Source organism: Malus domestica, chromosome 17 (assembly GCF_042453785.1).
Source record: "Malus domestica chromosome 17, GDT2T_hap1".
In the NCBI taxonomy this organism is placed as follows: domain Eukaryota; kingdom Viridiplantae; phylum Streptophyta; class Magnoliopsida; order Rosales; family Rosaceae; genus Malus; species Malus domestica.
Genome location: NC_091677.1, coordinates 3,784,003 through 3,802,141, shown reverse-complemented (window position 1 = coordinate 3,802,141; position 18,139 = coordinate 3,784,003). Strand labels below are relative to the sequence as shown.

Genomic DNA, 18,139 nt, shown 5'->3' with positions numbered 1-18,139 from the left:
CTGACGTGCGAGAAGGGTCCAGTAGCTTTTACGTTCAGTCAGGTTCAGGCCTCTTCTTTTGATTCGATCCTACTGCCAATTTCTCAAAGCTCATATAGACGTCCACCACTATAAGTCAAATAATTGTTTGATTTTGGGATGGGTACGGGCCGGGCTGGGCCAGAATTGAAGGAACCGGACCAAATCCGTTTGTAAATAACACAGGATGGGACGGTGTGGGTTTTAGATTTTTCAAAACGAGATCCGGACCTAACCCGACTCTTTTGAAACGGGCCGGTTCCCACGGTTCCTACGGTAGCATGGTACAGACATCAAAACCTTCTCCTCCTTCTCTCTCCCTCTAGAACACACTTTCTCTCTCTAAATCTCCCTCATTTCCGATGGAAGACGACGACGAATTCGGAGATCTCTACACCGACGTTCTTCGACCCTTCGAATCGTCCGAACCATTGTCATCATCTGCGCCGCAGCCTCACCAATCCTCCGCCGCGCCCCAATCTTTCCACTGTCTGATCGATCCCAAGGTCCTCGACGAAGAGGAAAAGATCCATTTTGTAGCTCCGCACTCTAATCCTTCTGTTTCTCACCCGCCCAATTCCCAAACCCTAGCTCCCGCCGCTTCTGTTCCAACCGCTCCAGTTAGTGGTTCTAAGGTTTTGGAGGCTAAAGATGTCGAATTGCCGAAAGCCAATTCCGTGGATTTGAATATTGGTGGTAAAGATTTGGATTTGACGGACAATGATGTGAATTTCGACATCGAGGAAGCTAACAATGGAGCTGTGAACTCAGAGAGGCGCGCTCCACCCCGTTTTGAATTTACAATATATGTACCTGCCCGGTACCCCCCTGAATTTCAATTACCCGCCCCGACCAGCGGGTCCAGAACCTGTTTACCCAGCCCTAATTTGATTGGCACGACGAGGTTTATTCAAGTGATATTCTAATAGTATAAAGTAGGGGAGAGGTTTGAATTTGGAATTATAAAGCGGATATTATAGGCGGAGCTACTAAGAGATTATAATGGTCCCTAGTCCATCCTGCCTTTTTTTTCTCGCTACTCTAACAAATCTTGTTGTTGCATATCAATTTGATACTCTTAAAATTTTAAGTACGTTCTCAATCCAAACTCTTTTTCGTTCTAGGCTAGGCCTCATTTTTCTCTCCATACCTCTTATTGCAGTGTAGACTTCACTTCTATCAACTTTTTTTTAGCTTTAACTTATATTTTACAAATTTTCTTGCTTACTCTTTACCTCATATTCAAGTTTCTGTGTTTATACATTGTTTTTAGTTCTCTCTATTGAACTTAGGGATTTTCAATTTTTATGCAAATTACTTCAATCTCTCATATTTTGAGCTCAAATTACCTATGTATGTAAGAGCCATAGATAAAATTCTATCTCTGCCACTGACGGACACACTACTTTAATCAACTTAGTTTCATTCTAATTTGATGCAAGATAAGAGTTGGTAGCTTGCAACCATGTGAGCTCAATGCTACAATTATGCTATGAGCATTTTAGTGGTGGGATTTGATTTTAACAATTGTTCAAATCTTTTAATTTTAATCTTAACTATTCATTTTTCGTATCATTCAATATTACGTAATATTGAAGAAGAAAAAATCTCATAAATATTATCAATAGTAGTGGTGTTTCTAGGTATTAAAATCGTGAAAACTTTATTCGATCAAAGGGAGCAAGATTATATTATAATCCATATTTATATATAACCAAGTAAAAGTCAAATCTAACGTTGAGACAGGGCCGTGCACTCTTTAGCTTATATTTTTTTTTAAGAGTCGAAGTAAATGCCAATGTCAAATTTCCTCGTTTTTTGCCCTATTTCAGCAAAAGGTCAACCATACTTATAGAAAAACGTTACGAGGAACTTTTTTTTTTTTTTAATTATATTTTGTAAACTACATGACTTTTTTTTATATATTGTGCATAGAGAGAAATGTTACGAAGAATTTTCTTTTAGACTTTATTTTGCAAACTACATAACATTTTTTTTATATATTTGTGCATCAACAGTAATGAGGCATCACTACGTTATGACTTATTAGTGAGTTTGTAGGTAAAATTGTTGTATTCAGTGTATTATTTATAACGTAATGATACCTCATTAACGTAGTGACGAGACCTTCAATTTTGGGTCTAAATTTTAACAAACTTTCCTATCGAGATTTAAATCCTAATGTTTTTAAGATATACACTATCACCAAGCTATTAAACCGATTAAGCCTAACATTTTCAACCAAAAAAAGAAAGATATACAAATAGCAAACAAAGAGCATTGTTATGATGTTCAGTGAAAAAAAAAAGTAACAAGAACTCAAATTTAGAGAGAGAATTACACGTTGGTTGACAAAAAATCCCGAACTAATGAAATGATTCATATTTCACCATGAGTTAAACTAGAAAAAATGAAAACCAACTGACATGACTTTATTTTTCTTGCCACAAAAGTTTGATCATCTTAGTTGAGATGAGGAGGAGGGGTAAAGATATACCCTGTTCTCGGGTTCACATTCGGTTCTGGATCTGCATAATCCATCATTGTGATCATCTTCCTCGATTTTCCATGATTTTCCTGAGAAACAAACAGAAAATTTATTAACCACTCATCCTCCAAAATAAAGTAAAAAGTACCCAACAAAAGTGAAGGGACAAAGACTCTTACCCTTGAGACTAGAACTGAAGAATCTTCACCGTGCTCAGCAGTCTCCACCAGCTTTCTCCCGAATCCTATAGAAAAACAAAACCAAATTCACAATTGGTCTTTCGGGAATCGAAAAAAATACTAGGAAATGATTTCCGCACACTTTCTTCTACTTCTGCATGCCTCGGTATTAGAAAATGATTGTGCGAAAGTCACTTTCCAAAATATGAAGTTCTCCAATGAAACAGTAGAAACGTTACAGTGTGTGTTACGTACCGTGAGAGAAACAGAGAGCGAGAAGGCAAGAAACAATGAGAAATCTCAGAAACCAATGACGACCCATTTTTTCCTGCAGAATTCTGGGAATTGGGTAGCTCTCGGAATTCTGAATACGATTTGGGATTTGATGAGATTTGAGGAAGAAATGGGAAAAGCCTGGAGCTTTAAAGTTTCCAGGAAACCGACTTATGAGCTTTCAGATCTGATAAAAAAGAGAGTTAAATTTGGGGTGTAAATTATATGTTGGAAAATATATGTATAGGGAGATTATTGGCTGGGGATAAAGGTGTGAAGAGGTCGATTCTTTCAAGAACCCTATTTATACCCAACCACCTGAGGACTGAGGAGATCAGAAATTATGTAATAATACCCGAAATTAAAAGAGTAATGTAGAGAAGATAGTTTCGATGATACAGATAAGAGAGAATTGAATATCCCAACTGTAACCCAATCTTTTGGGACTGTTTTTTGTCGTATTTCTGACTGTGCTATTTACCCATATCTTTTCATTGGCGGTGGATTGTATGCCCTCCCATTTTCATACTCTTTACATCCTCTTCTGTTTGTATGGTCACGATTAAGCCACGTCAACATTTTATATTGGTTTTTTTATAAAAATAATAAACCAAAAAGTAATAGGAATATAAAATGTTGACGTGGCTTAACCGTAACCACATAAAACAGGAGAGGATATGAAGTGTATAAAAATGGAAGGGCAGACAATTCACCTCACTTTTCATTTCCTATACATTCATCTTAAATTTCAATCATCACATTGAATGAATTGAATGATATAACGAATAAAAATTAACAAGAATTGTGTGGAAGGTAAAAAGAGGTGTGTGGTATGGATATCACTATCATATCATATTTGTAAAGAAATAATAATTCAGTGTAACTCAATTTTTTAATGTCAATAAAAATTCATTTTAATAGTATTGTAGAGTTTGTAAAAGTTGTTCATAAAGTCTGCATAATACTTCAGTTACTTGGTTAAGGTTCTTTTATTGAGAATGTGGTTAAGTTTCCATTTGGTATGATTGGTTTTTTTTTTTATGATATTTATTAATTAATTAAACTTTAACACCATATCAAAGACATCCTAACATACGAGTTTTAATATAACTGTAAAAGAAATATTTTCAAATTACAAAATTCACACAAACAACTAAAAAAATTACAACACTAAAATCTACTAAAACCCGTGTTCGAGTCCACATGGTCCAAAATTTAGCATGATTTGGTTATTTAAAAAAAAATTCCTATTAGGGTTAATCACTTTCGTCTATCTAGGCTTTATAAAATATGCTAGAAAGAACTTATTATTCATACCATATTATATCACGTTTCTAATACGCTTTATTTTTGTTAAAAATATAATAAACAATGTAATACAACAATGTGATCTTTACGTCCTGACAACATGTTATGAAATAATTTTAGGATGATAATCAAAAGGGACTTGGATTCTCTACCCTCCCAATTAGGTGCCCTTCACGTGTCCTCCTGTTTGTGTGGTCACGGTTAAGCCACGTCAATATTTTATATTAATATTTTTTTTTGTCTTATTATTTTTATAAAAAACAATATAAAATGTTAGCATGGATTAACCGTGATCACACAAAACAGGAGGGCACGGGAAGAGCACCGAAATAGGAGAGCAGAGAATGCAAGTCCAATCAAAAGACATTAGTAACAACGAGTCCTAGGCACCTAGCTAGCTACAAGGAAAATAAAAATCCCAAAACAGCTGCTGTGAGAGTACTCAATTTCTAGCAATTAGGACATTGGGATTATACACAATCTTTTGTACTTACTTATGTCCTTTTATTTTCGGATGGGATTAAGTCGGTCAGTTGAATAATTAATCAAATTAATTAGTTTCATACAACCAAAGACACTAAGAAAGTTGACTTCTTTTTCTGTTTTTAATTTCAGGTTCGTATTTTACACGGTACGTCTTGAGTTTAATTGTCGACATTGATAAATCACACGATGTTGGTCAGAAAAAGATTGAAATGCCTCTTTCTCGTTCCGATTCCAAGAAAGATGAACAACAGTGGCAAAGCCATCAGCTAGTTTATTTAAAAATAATAATAATAAAAATTTCAGGATTAACATGGATAATTTTGCTTATTATAAGTAAGCTTCGGAGTTAAGTGAAAGGAAAAGGAGATAAATTTTCATATGATGATCATTAAACTTAAAATATTAGTGATTGCATTGCATGTGGGATTATGGGTTCTAATCAGTTCCACAGGTGTTAACCCACATTAATGCCCCATGCTTTGTCCCTTCCATTTTTAATCTTCTCCACAGTTGCCAAGGTTCTTCTTTGTTCTTTAAGCCTTTCACTTTCTTATATCTGCCTAAAATATGGTGGAGAATGATGGAGAACGACTTCCATGTTACGGGAACATGTTAATGTAATTGTATCAAGTTAATCATGCAATACCATGATTAAGGTAAAATTAAGTGATCATCCAAATGTACGTCAAGTGATCAATGTTTTAAACTTTTAAGATTTTGCTATTTTATGATGATATATAATGCTATTTATTATTAATTAAAATAATCAAACTTAACTTTTCATAATTTTTTTCTCAAGAAAAAACTTTTCGTAATTAAAAGTGGGAAGCCATTAGTGTTCCCACTAATAAACTCTATATATTTCTTGCTTTCCAGGCAAAGTGAAGCTTCGACCCCCCTCTCAATCTGTCACATGGTTTTTTAATTTTTTAAGAGCAAAACCCTCTCTCTCAAATTTTAATATTTTTTATTGCATAATATAATTTTATTTTGTAGCTCGTAACCAGTGGGCAGCCAACTAGTTGAAAAGTTGTCACGCTTTCAGTCCATTGTATGTGTGTTATCACTATCTTTTTTTTATGGAAACTTTCATGAAAAGAGTTTGAGCTAAATTTGTTCTAATAAAAAATTATGCTATAATTTTATTTAATTAAAAAAGACTTAAATTTTAATGAAAACCCCTTATATTTTAATAAAAGGGACAAAAAAAATTAAATTTTAATGAAAAAGACATAATTTTAATATTAAAAAAAAATTTGACGCACAGACCCATGCATCCTCACAAAACTTTTTATGAAACCTACTACACTGTTTATGAATCTTATGACACTGTTTATGAAACTTAATACACTGTTTATGAAAACTTACGACACTGTTTAAGAAACTTAACGATACTACATTCTTCTCTCTCCTCTTCTTGAATTTTCTTGGCACATTTTCACCTTCCAAACACATTTTCTTCTTCTAATTTTCTTCGATACTCATCAAATTTTCTCTATATCTCTTCAATTTCTTAACTTTATACATCAATTGCTTAATTTTCTTCTATTGTCCGCCCATCTACAGCTTCCTCTTCTCCTCCGCCAAATGCAAATGTTGTGCCCTACAAACACAACACTTTTAATAATAAAAAAGTTGGGCACAATAGGGTGAGGTACAAGGAGTGCCTCGAGAACCATGCGTTAGCCATGTGAGGGACTACTATGAATGGTTGTTGCGAATTCATGCCCAATGGAGAATAGGGCACCATCGGAGCCCTCAAGGGCCTCAACTGCTCTGCCTGCAATTGCCACAAAAACTTCCGCATAAAAGAAGCTGAAGGTGAGTAGCAGCAGTAACTTTCCTCTTGGGATCATAATTTCCATCGTACCATCAACAGGGCAGTTGGAGTTGGGAGCAGGAAATTCTTATTAAATCATGGAAGAGGAGGAGGACATCACAAGAGTTTACTAGCACTATCCCAATACCCCCACCAACACCATATGATAATGTCTAACTACAACATGGGGATGCTAATGTTGGGGTCCATCCCTTCAGATCAGTCTGATAAGCAAGAAGATCATAATCATCGTTGTCATGGTGGCGGATCACATATTGACACAGGTGTATGGAAATTGCAGGCTTTGTTGATCTTCAACTTCATTTGCTTGAATCAATAGGACTTTGAGGTCCATTTGGATGTTCAACAATTGGATATTGAAATAGAGTTGAATTCTAAGAGATTTGAAGAGAGATGGACATTTGATTGGAAAAAGACTACCGACTGACAGTTTGAAAAAAAAATCTTTCCTGATATTATTCTTCTCTGTAAGTGGTGGATCACGTATTGACAGAGGTGTAGGGCTTGCACGCGCTTTTGTTAGGTTTTTTTTTATTTTTTTTATTTCTCTTGAACTTATCATTAAATAAAGTTAGTGAATGATTTTTTATTAAAACTCAAAGTTTTGAAACTTTTTTCATTAGTTTTTATTTTTTATTTTCTTAAAAGGGGACAACTAGTGGTAAACCACAGATATCCACCTTATTTTAGAGTCGGGAAGACTCACAAAGTTATTTCAGCATCTCTCTTACCACAGTCAAACAGACTCACCAGCTTGGAGCCTCGAACCTAAGACCTCATGTATGTTATCAATATTTGCTAGTTAATTTTTTTTAATTATCAACTGATGATTTTACTATGGTAGTTCACATTTTTGGAAGCCGAAAAAAACTCACAAAGGCATTTCAAGCTCTCCCTGACCACTATAATGTGATTCACCAGCTTTAGGAATCGAACATAGAATGTGACGTGTGGAATACATGCTTGAAATTCATCTTTTTATTATTTTATTATTAATTTTTAAAATGGATTAGCTTACTGTTTACAGCTTAATGACTTGGAAAGAACCAGACAAAACATAGTACTCCCAAATGAGTTGACTTTACAAGTCACAAATCTCGATGATCTCTAACCTACACCATAAAGCTACCTAATATATTACTACTTTTTTTTTTTTTTTTGGAGAAAACAAATTCATTAAAGATAAAACACTACAACACAGAGGCCCAAAATTTACAACACAAAGGCCCAAGAACGAAAACACAAACAACCAACAGAGGCCCAACCAAAAGGTGAGCCCAAAACAAAAAACACACAGAAACAACCAGAACCGCCACAACATCCGCCAACACCGTCGCTGCAACCACCAAAATAGCAGCCGGGCATGTCGATCCAGTCAAATTCGGTCCCCAAACAAAGCCACGTCTCACCGCCACCAGCATCCAAGTCCAAGCTTCACGTCCAGCACAGCGACAGACCCCAGAGAACCTGCAGCCAAGAGAAAGAAGCTCATGGCAGTCCACGAGCAACACTGCCAACAAGGGCAGACAACATAGAGAAGGTGGGGGTGCAAGGATCACCCGACCTAGTGCCAGCACCAGATCAAAGCACACCAACTCGAAACGCCGCAACCAGGTGCGGTAAAGGGTGACGGAAGCTGGGAAAGAGGAGGCAGATGGAAGAGAAACAGCAAAGGGGAGCGAAAATGGCAGATCGGCCAAGAAATCCAGGGAAGAAAACAGCGGAGAGAAGAGGAAAAAGAGAGGGAGAAAGGAACAAACGAAAACCCACCGATCCCAGCCCGAGCTAGGATCGACGGCACCGGAAATGGACACGATCGGGAACCACTCACACAGAACGGTGAGATGAACCCTCACACAGAGGGAAGAAACACACTTTTATTTCTTTAAGCACCTTAATATATAAGTAAATATAATCACATAAAGAAAATATTAAGATCGGTCGCTCGTGCAAATGTGATTTGATGAAAATTCATGTTTGCGAGATTTACAAAATCAGAAAATCAAGATGTGTCTGCATGCGTTAGTTACTGATTCTAGCACTCATCATCGACTGTAACAATGAAATCAACTACCCTTTTGTGGACCGATCACAAAAGTTTCAAATTAAGAACAAGAAACCCCAACAGGGGTGGGGTTTAGGACTTGTGTAGCTGAAGATTAGGAAACAATGAAGGAGAACCACAACATTGGAGACTTCTATCGAGAGGCTATAATTTAACCATGCATTCATGCCTTTAATGAACTCCACGGACTATCTAGGTAAGGTTGTGTGAGCTGACATATACCATCAACTTGCTCAACGAAAGTATTCGGTAAGGTTGTCTTACTACGTCAACATATATAAAGCATAGGAATCACGAGCTGGGACAAGATAAAAACTTAAGTATAGCAGTCTGGCCACACATAGCTAGTTAGGCCATCTCTAACCGAATGATTCAAAAGGTAAGAGGATCAAAAATAGCTCAAAAATCGTCTCCAACCGGACCTCGTGGGCCCCACAAAATCTAAAAGGGCCAAAGGGCTGGCTGGAATTTTTTGCTTGCTATCGGTTTTATTGTCAGTTATAACTGACAGAAATAAAGAAATAGTGTCGGTTATAACCCACACAAATAGCATGGAAATTTTTTAATCTAACGGCTATTTGACAAAAATAGTGTCTGTTATAACCGACACAAATATGAAAATTTTTGAATATAACGGCTAGCTGACGTCAGCTAGCCATTATTTTTTATTTTTTGATTTTTTTTGTACAATTTTTTGTTTTTGTTTTTTGGGCCATTTTTTTTTCTATAAATAACCAAACCATTCATTAAATTTAAGTTCTAATTTTTTTGGTTTTTTTGGGCCAGTTACCGTTGTAGTTTTTAAATTTAAGCTGTTGTTGGATTTGAATTTAAGTTGTTGTAGTTTTTAAATTTAAATAATAAATTATGTTTGACCCTATGACCCTTTGGTCCTCGGTTGGAGACGGTTTTTTATGACAGGGCTAAAACAAGCCCTATGGCCCTTTGGTCCTCAGTTGGAGACGGAGGCAAATACGGCCATGTATTGTTCATTAAAATATTAATATCTTGGAGGACCAGATGGCTAAAACGAGCCTCTTATGCAATTAACTGCAAACTGATAAATTGACGAGACAAAATCCAGGAAAGAGGGGAACCAAGAAAGCTCACATGTATGGGGTCCCAAGTCCAAGACCAGCAAATTCGAGCCATCCAAAAACTGGTGGTCAACCTTTCTCCTAAAGTACCCTACACCTAAAGCATCTCAATGTTCTTTGTTTTGCAGTCACACATTTTCTTTCATGATTTTCGTACGTCTCAAAACGTGACATGAATAACTTGTCTACACACACATTTTTATTTGTGCCCTTTTTAATTTTCGATTTTCAGATCAAATGAATTGAAAAAAAATTCATAGGAGTATTTGAAAGATAAAAAAAGATGTGTGAATACTGAATAGCACTACCCAAAAAGAAAAGAGAAAGTGAAAACAACACTAACAAATGGAACATGGAAAAGGCAAACTTTATGTCCACTTTCCAGCATTTTGGTGCCTTTTGGTTTGAATTGAATGAAAAGTGAAGTGTAATAGCTCAATCCCACAGTTCATGAACAAAACTTATATGCAACTATAACGCTACAACACTGTCATAAAAATTTCTGCTTAAGGCTGCCTAGGTGCTAGGCGATTGGCTAACGTTCCGATTAATGCCTAGACGTTTGAAAATTAAGAAAATGCGCTTCGGTCTACTGAGGCGCCCGCCTAGACTGCCTAGGCACCCACCTAGGTTGCGACTTACTTAGAAGAAAATAAATAAATAACTTTCATTTTGCATTTTAGTTTTTTAGTAAATTGTAAGAAACTTATTGAATACTTAAATAAACACACATTATATGTTTGTTCCCCATGTTTTCATTATATTCCAATACTTCATAATATACATGTCCTATTTTGTAGTTTATGATGTAAGTACATATATTTTATGTAGAAACACTTATTTACACGAAATATAATAGATTTACTTAAATTTGCTTAGTCCGCCTATGCACTAGGCTCCAGCCCATTGCCCAACTAGCGTCTAACGTCTTTTAAAAGCTTGCACTACAATAGCGGCAACTCACATCATAAGCTGGCACATGCTAGGGCTGGGCACGGGCCGGGTCGGGCCCAATTTTGGAGGAACCGGACCTTACCCGTTTTAAATAGTAAAGGGGCGGGACGGGCCGGGTAAAGAGATTTTGAGTTTTGGAACCGGACCTAACCCGGCCCGTTTCAAACGGGCCGATTCGGGGCGGGTCCACGGGTCCAACCTTTTTTTTTTTTAATACATCATTTTATAAAATGGAGCTGCAGCCTGCCGCTGCACTGCAGTGCACAACAGCACATATTACATTTACACATATAGAAATATTGAAGCACAGATTGTTGAAGCACAAATGCACATCAGCACATATTAATATGATCTCATTTTAAAAATGGTTCACAAACTGATACCAGCTAATGCTTAATCCCAAATTTCGACCCCTTCCACCCAAATCATTTGAACAAAAGATTTGAAATTGGAACATAACAGAGGTCAAGATTTCAAAACCCAACAAAATCTCTAAGGGGGGTGTATTCAATTGAGAATGTGAGAAATTTTAATGGATTTATAAATCCATGGATTTTTATGGAGTTTAATTGATTTGTAGAGATTTCATATAAAATTTTGATTCAATTCCCTCGAAATCTCATGGGAAGAGGTGAGATTTGTGGATACTTAAAATACACTACGAAATCTCTCAAATTCCCTCTAATTCCTCAACTTTCTCAAATTCTTTAAAATCAATTTCTAATTGAATACACCTGGAATGTTATAAACTTCTTTAAAATCTTAATTGAATACACCTGGATTTCTAAGGATTTTAATAAACTATTTTAAAATTCTAATTGAATACACCTAGAATTTCAGAGAATCACTTAAAATTTTGATTGAATACCCCTAGATTCATTAAAAGAATTAAAATCCCTTAAAATCCCAATTGAATACACCCCCCTAAATCTAGAAAACCTTAATTTAATTTTAAATCCTAAATCCCTAAAACATATTACCTTAACTGAAGAGGACTGTTAACAGAGCTCGACTGCACTGCAAATATGAGTCTGAGTCAGGTGGAGGAGATGATTGATTCGTCGTTTTGAGTTGTTTGACTTCGTCGTTCGTCCATTCGAGTTCGACAGAGAGAGACTGATTTCGAGAGAGTGAGTGAGAGAGAGACACAGCAGCAGCAGTTTAAGATTACATTAGAAAACAAGGAGCTCCAGATCATCGACCATGATTGCATTCCCCATCCCAATTCCTTGCATGCATTCAAAAATTAAAGCCACATAAAACAAAGAAATTCGCTATAAATTGAATGAAAAAAAAACGAAGAGACGATTTCAGCTTCCCTGGATCGAGGTCTGATATGGCGGCGGCGGACGGAGTTGATGATGGCAGCGGCGGACGGAGCTGATGATGGCGGCGGCAGACGAAGCTGGGACAGTGAGAGTGAGTCGGGATGAGAGATCTAGTTGGGAAAAAGGAAAAGTGAGTGACTGAGTATATGAGAACTGAGAAGACTGAAATGAGGATAAAACCAATTATTCTTGCTAGAAACGGGCCGGGCCGGGGGCCCGTTCCCTCCTATTTCTAGAACCGCCCCGCCCCGCTAATTTCTTGTACCCGCCCCGCCCCGCCCCGTTTTGTGTTTTGAAATTTAGGACCCGCCCCTTACCCGTCCCAAATCGCGGGTACCCGCCCCGACCCGCGGGTCCAGGACCCGTTTGCCCACCCCTACATGCTAGGATATTACTACTAAGGTGTCGCAATTCATGTAAATTTCTCTCCAACCGCTTCCCGCATCCTCTATCATATTGTCGGTCTCCAGTAACTAAACTTTCCAAAGGGGCCGAGGCGGAGGCAGTAGTTGCAGGTAGACTGGAGGCTGCCATGGCCCCCAGCCTCCGTGTGGCTCTATGTAACTGGCTTACAAAATTCTAAACTTTCATATAGTTATACTAGAAATGGCTAACAAATGTGTTACTCGTCATGTTTACAATAATAACAAAACCTTTTCTCATTACGTGGGGTCGAGAAATGAACTCTCATGTTTACTTAACAAAAATGAACAATTGACAGTAAAAAGCGAATCGAGAAATCCAAATCTGAGATTTTCCTGCAGGAGGAAATTATGGTATTTAAGTGGATATAAGAAGAAAAATACTACATCTTCAATTAAAACCACAAATGAAAAGAAAGTTTTTTCATTTAAATCCCCATGTTATTTCATTACATATTGCCATATTGGGATTATGCTACACAAACCTGAACTCTTCTAGTTCTCAATTTTACATGTAATTATATATTCAAGAACTCAGCAAACCATCTAACTCAAAATACGTACGTTGCAAATATTCATAGTAGCACTCACAGGGGGAAAATTAGTGGCTATTTCAGCTAAGGTAAGATGGTTCCCAGCTCCTAATTAAGAGAAAAGGCCGCAGAATCCTCCTGTCGTTTCCTCCATTGACGGCTTTGATGTTTTGGTTTTGTGGCCGACGATGGTTAATCAACAAGACTGCTGGGTGTAGAAAGGCGGTGTCATATTGTGTGGAGCAGTTGAACATTGCTGAACTGTTGGCACCAGTTGGAACAAACAAGAAGTGTATAATAAGCTACCGATTTTATGAGGTCTCCTGGAAATTGAGTGATCTAGACAATGCCGCTGGATTGGCATGTAAGACCTGAGAGGCATCAGAGAGGTGATTCTTTTGATCACCCTTTGACTGGAAGGCCTTGAAGAGTCCCCCGCTGCTAACTGAATCAGCCTTATCATGCTTAATCCCCAATGTTGCCCATATAGAGCTTTTTGCAGCTTCACCCGGGTCATCAATCCTCAAAGTTTTTGGAATCCAAAGATTTCTCTCAGCACTCTTTTCTCTTGGTGGCACTTCTTCCTCAGAGCTATTTTGTTTCACAGTGTTCTCTTCTCTCGAATGTTTCCCCAAGGTGGGAGAGTTGGGACCAGAACTTGAAGCACTGTTGTTTGAAGACAATGGAGGAGGAAGCCAAGGGATATTCCAAGCACCTTGCACAGCACAACCCCAATAAGCTGCAGCAGGGTAGAAGGACATAGGATAACCTGGAGGGCAGAAAGCAGGTGGTGGGATGGGAGAGGTCCAAGGGTAAGGCCAAGGAGCCCCGGGAAAGCATGGTATTTGAGGTGGGAAGCCCTGAAAATTATGCATTACTTGCTCTTGTGATCCAAATTTGCACGCATTGTCCTTTGAATTTGAATCTGTCACTGTTGATCCAGTCAAATGATCATCTCCAATTACTCCACCTCCATTAGAAGCTGGAGTCCTCAATCCTTCAGGTTTCTGAAATCCATTACGCGTACAGTTCTGTATATTTTTATCGGCCATATGAAGGACAGAAGCCATTGATTCGCAGAGGGGCGTATCCCTGCAAAATGTTAGGACAGTACCATTTGGTTGTACTGAAGGGTGGTGAACTCCATTGAGAACATCAGCTTGAGCATTCGGCACAGCTTCGGAGACAGTTATGTGACGATAGTGAGAAGCAGAATTCTTATTCTTCCGACGACCGGCACCCACAGGCACATTCCTCATTGTCCCACCAGCTGTCCAGTATCTCTGGCAGTTCTTGCAGAAGTGCCGGGGTTGGTTGACATTGTAATTGTTGTAGTAACAAAACTTGGTGTCCATACTATTACAGCGGGGGCATGGAAGTATTTTATCTGGTTTCTTCAGGGTCTTATCCTGCGAATTACTTGTCTCACTCTGTTCCTCTTCAGTCCTCTCAGTCTTTAGTGTGGCATTCTCCTTCTCAATAGGTGATTCACGGTTTACACCTATTCTGGATGCCGCATCTGGATTTGTTAACTCTTCCGAAGATAATGTTGGGATTCCATTTTCCCGTTTCGTTTGAATTGGTTTTTCCCCCAATGTGTCCTGAATTGATAAAAAATTAATTGAGAAGATGAGTTTCAAAACTGAGTATCGTTGAAATATAAACAAAACATTATCATTTATCTTTTATGTCCACTACGTTACTACAGGATACAAAAAAGGTATGAAACTTAACAATCTACTGCTGGCATGCTGAATCGACTGAAACAATTAGACTCCATATTACATGGCTGTGTTGAAAATCGAACTCCAATGCTTAAAAGTAAACACGACATGAAGGTTCCTGAGGACTTGCCTCTACATAAGATATGAAACCCCTCTTTCTTTTTGACACAATAGCCTCCTTCACCTTCATTACAAAGGAGTTTTAATCAATTTGGATATGAGGGGTTAACGGCATCTTTAGAGAAACATTCAGATTCGTAGTACTAAGCCACTATGCAATGAGTAAAATAGCATCAGATCATATGTCATCCGAGTAGCGCATTGGCCACACGAAAGTATTATAATTTATAAGCAAGCAGGCTAAAAGTAGAGATCAGTACTAGCTAACAGAAGTTTCGGCCTCCGAATGCATCATGGTAGAAGCAGCAAATGATTAGCTTGTTTGTAGAGCATTTTTCCAAATCTTTTCAACCCTCAAATGTAAAATAAGCAGAGTTTAAAAAACAACCTAACTCCAAACTGCCACAAATCATAAAGGGAATCCATTTAAGCAAAGTTCAGGTGAAATTTCAAAAGAAGACACAAATGAAAAACCCAGAAAGTGCAAACTAAACCCATTTGAAATAGCAAAATTCCAAATGAGGTTGAGCGCTAACATGAGAAAGTTGCTTGCTTGCTTGCTTGATTAATCACTAGCAGAAAAAGTACAATGACAACACAAAGTAAAACAAATTCTTTGAAAAATAACCAGCAATCTCCAAAACAATTAAAAAGCAATAATCTGATAAGCATGCCTCAAAGCAAACAAGATTTTAACTTTGTACCTGATAAGATTTAAACCCCACCTTCGAACCCCAAAGAAGCAAAAACAAGCAAAAAATATGTTCAAAAATCAATTGAAATGAATCACCAAAAAAAAAAAAAAAAAAACCCTCAAAAGCAAAAGCCAGAGCAGCATATCAAAAAGTCAACAAAAATCCGCCACAGAAAGCAACCCATGAATCCGTTCGAGCTTCCAAACAATGCTCAACACTAAAAATAGAAAATTTCGGACACCCAAATCCCCAAATTCCATTACCTTGTTGTCATTGACCTCTTTCTCTTCCCGGTCTCTGTGGGCATTGACTTCGGGCGAAGAGTTGGAGGAGGAGGAGGCGGCGCGGTCCTGATCGACAGTCTCTTCCGCCACAGTCCCGGACGACGGATCGGATTCCGGAGCTCCGGTAACTCTGACCGAGTCGCTGCCGGAGCTCAGCACCGAAATCGTCTTCCCGAAAAGATTGATCGCTGGGTCCTTTGCTGCCTCCGACATGTTTGCTACGCTTTTCCGTTCTTTTCCTTTATCTTTTTCTCATCAAAAATTCGATTCGGAAAAAAAACTTAGAGAGAGAGAGAGAGAGAAAGTGTGTGCGTTTGTCGTCTATCTTCTCAGCTGTCTATGGAGGTGGTGTGCCACGTCATCGGGGAAGGGAATTCTGAGCCACAAGTTCAGTAGTGGTTTTTGAAAAAGAATTTTTATTTAGTTTTTTTTTTAATTGGGACAATTGGCGGTAAGTCACGGTTATCCACTTATTCTGGGGGCCAAGAAGACTCACAATGTCATTTCAGCTTCCCCTGGTCACAAGTTTGACTTCCACACCAGCAACGAGTTTTGAACCCTAAACCTCCAATTTTTAATTTTAAGAAAATCTCGTAATCCGTCTTTTACTACTGGACCACGAACTCGTAATTTTCTGCTTTTTCTTTCTGTCTTTACCTTTTGCCCCATCTCCATCTTACTAAACGCATTTTTTGGGTTTTGGTTGAATAGTCTTCAAAAGTTCGATCCAATTTCCCCCATTAAGTCTTCAAATCCTAGGCAGCATCTTCTTTTTTTTGTCTATATTAAGCGTGGTATTTATTGAAAAGTCTCAAAACGAAAAAGACATTTTTAACTCTAGTTTCGGACCAGCTTTTCTCAATTATGTTTGGTTATTCACGTAGACCATAAAATATAATGATTTGTGATCATTTTTAAAGTAGTTGAGTCTACTATTCCATCAAATGAAATTGAGCATATATGATACACTTTGATCCAAAATGTCCAGGATCAAAATGTCCACCTGGACACTCGGATGGAGCTATGTTGACTTCGTCACCTTCTAAATGTCGAAAATCACAACTCGATTCAGGTGTCTGAGTGGACATTGTGGGTCAGGGTTCTAGGTGACGAAACCAATACAGCTCAATTCAAGTGCTCAAGTGAATATTTCAGGTCGGGGATGTCACATCCCGCCCTGGGCCCCTACCACATCTCAGGCTCGACTCTACCGTAGCACGATATTGTCCTCTTTGGACTTCGACCACTCCTTCACGGTTTTGTTTCTAGGAACTCACACGAGAACTTCCTAGTGGGTCACCCATCATCATGGGATTGCTCTCGCGCGAACTCGCTTAACTTTGAAGTTCCGATGAAACCTGAAGCCAGTGAGCTCCCAAAAAGCCTCATGCTTGGTAGAGATGAGAATATACATATAAGACTTAGATGATCCACTTCCCTAGGCGATGTGGAATGTTACAATTCACCCTCCTTAGGGGCCCGACATCCTCGTCGGCACACATCCGACCAGGGATTGACTCTGATACCAAATTGTCACATCCCGACCAGGGCCCCCACCACATCCTGAGCTCGACTCCGCCGTAGCACGATATTGTCCGCTTTGGGCCCCGACCACACCCTCATGGTTTTGTTTCTGGGAACTCACACGAGAACTTCCTAGTGGGTCACCCATCATGGGATTGACCTCGTGCGAACTCGCTTAACTTTGAAGTTCCGATGGAACTCGAAACTAGTGAGCCTCCAAAAGGCCTCATGCTAGGTAGAGATGAAAATATACATATAAGGCTTAGAGGATCCACTCCCCTGGACGATGTGGGATGTTACACGGGGTGTGTAAATATTTCTCATACCTTTTCAAGTTAGCTCATCAGCATTTGATCCCAATTTTATTTTTAATTATTTGATCCTAATTACTTCATTTATAAATGTATTGCAAATATATTGAAATAAAAACAAGTTAACAAGTTTTTGTTCTGCAGTTATATTAAATAAAATTTTGTTAAATGCAACATCTTTTGACTCTTCTTAGTAAGAGGGAATTGTTCAATTAAAAAAAGGGATATACATTTCTTTTAAATAAATAAAAATATTAAACAGAATCAAATGTGGCACCAAATTGTACCTGAAATAGTATTTTAATTAAATATAGTTTGAAATGAAATTAAATATGAGTATGATTAGAACACCTATATTCCATATTTTTCCACATGATAAATTATATTCCAAATTCTAAATGAAATTTTACTCAGTTTTAAGGTCATTAAGGTCAAATGATAGCGTAAAGAACCTTTTTTTTTCTTTTATAAGAAAAAGAAAAACGACTTT

At 37.9% G+C, this 18,139-nt stretch overlaps 1 protein-coding gene across 2 annotated transcripts; it reads right to left on the bottom strand.

The window, feature by feature from the left end:
• Positions 1-12,866: 12,866 nt before the first annotated feature.
• On the bottom strand, positions 12,867-16,189 carry LOC103404450 (cyclic dof factor 1-like). 2 transcript variants are annotated; one of them, XM_008343361.4, is made up of 3 exons: positions 15,794-16,189; positions 14,846-14,899; positions 12,867-14,592 (listed from the first exon to the last, which is right to left on the bottom strand). In XM_008343361.4, exons 1-3 carry the CDS (start codon positions 16,025-16,027, stop codon positions 13,303-13,305), a joined length of 1,578 nt encoding a protein of 525 aa, XP_008341583.3. In that variant the 5' UTR covers positions 16,028-16,189; the 3' UTR covers positions 12,867-13,302. The 2 variants fall into 2 exon arrangements, with proteins under 2 accessions (XP_008341583.3, XP_008341584.3); XM_008343362.4 differs by lacking the exon at positions 14,846-14,899 and having other exon boundaries at positions 15,794-16,124.
• Positions 16,190-18,139: the final 1,950 nt, after the last annotated feature.

Bases quoted from the DNA above. Each gene is read 5' to 3' on its own strand.
- LOC103404450 (XM_008343361.4), bottom strand. From the start codon at position 16,027: ATGTCGGAGGCAGCAAAGGACCCAGCGATCAATCTTTTCGGGAAGACG. The intron at 14,900-15,793 runs GTAATGGAATTT...TTTGTAATGAAG, and splicing joins AAGAGGTCAATGACAACAAG to GTGAAGGAGGCTATTGTGTC. The intron at 14,593-14,845 runs GCAAGTCCTCAG...TTATCAATTCAG, and splicing joins GTTTCATATCTTATGTAGAG to GACACATTGGGGGAAAAACC.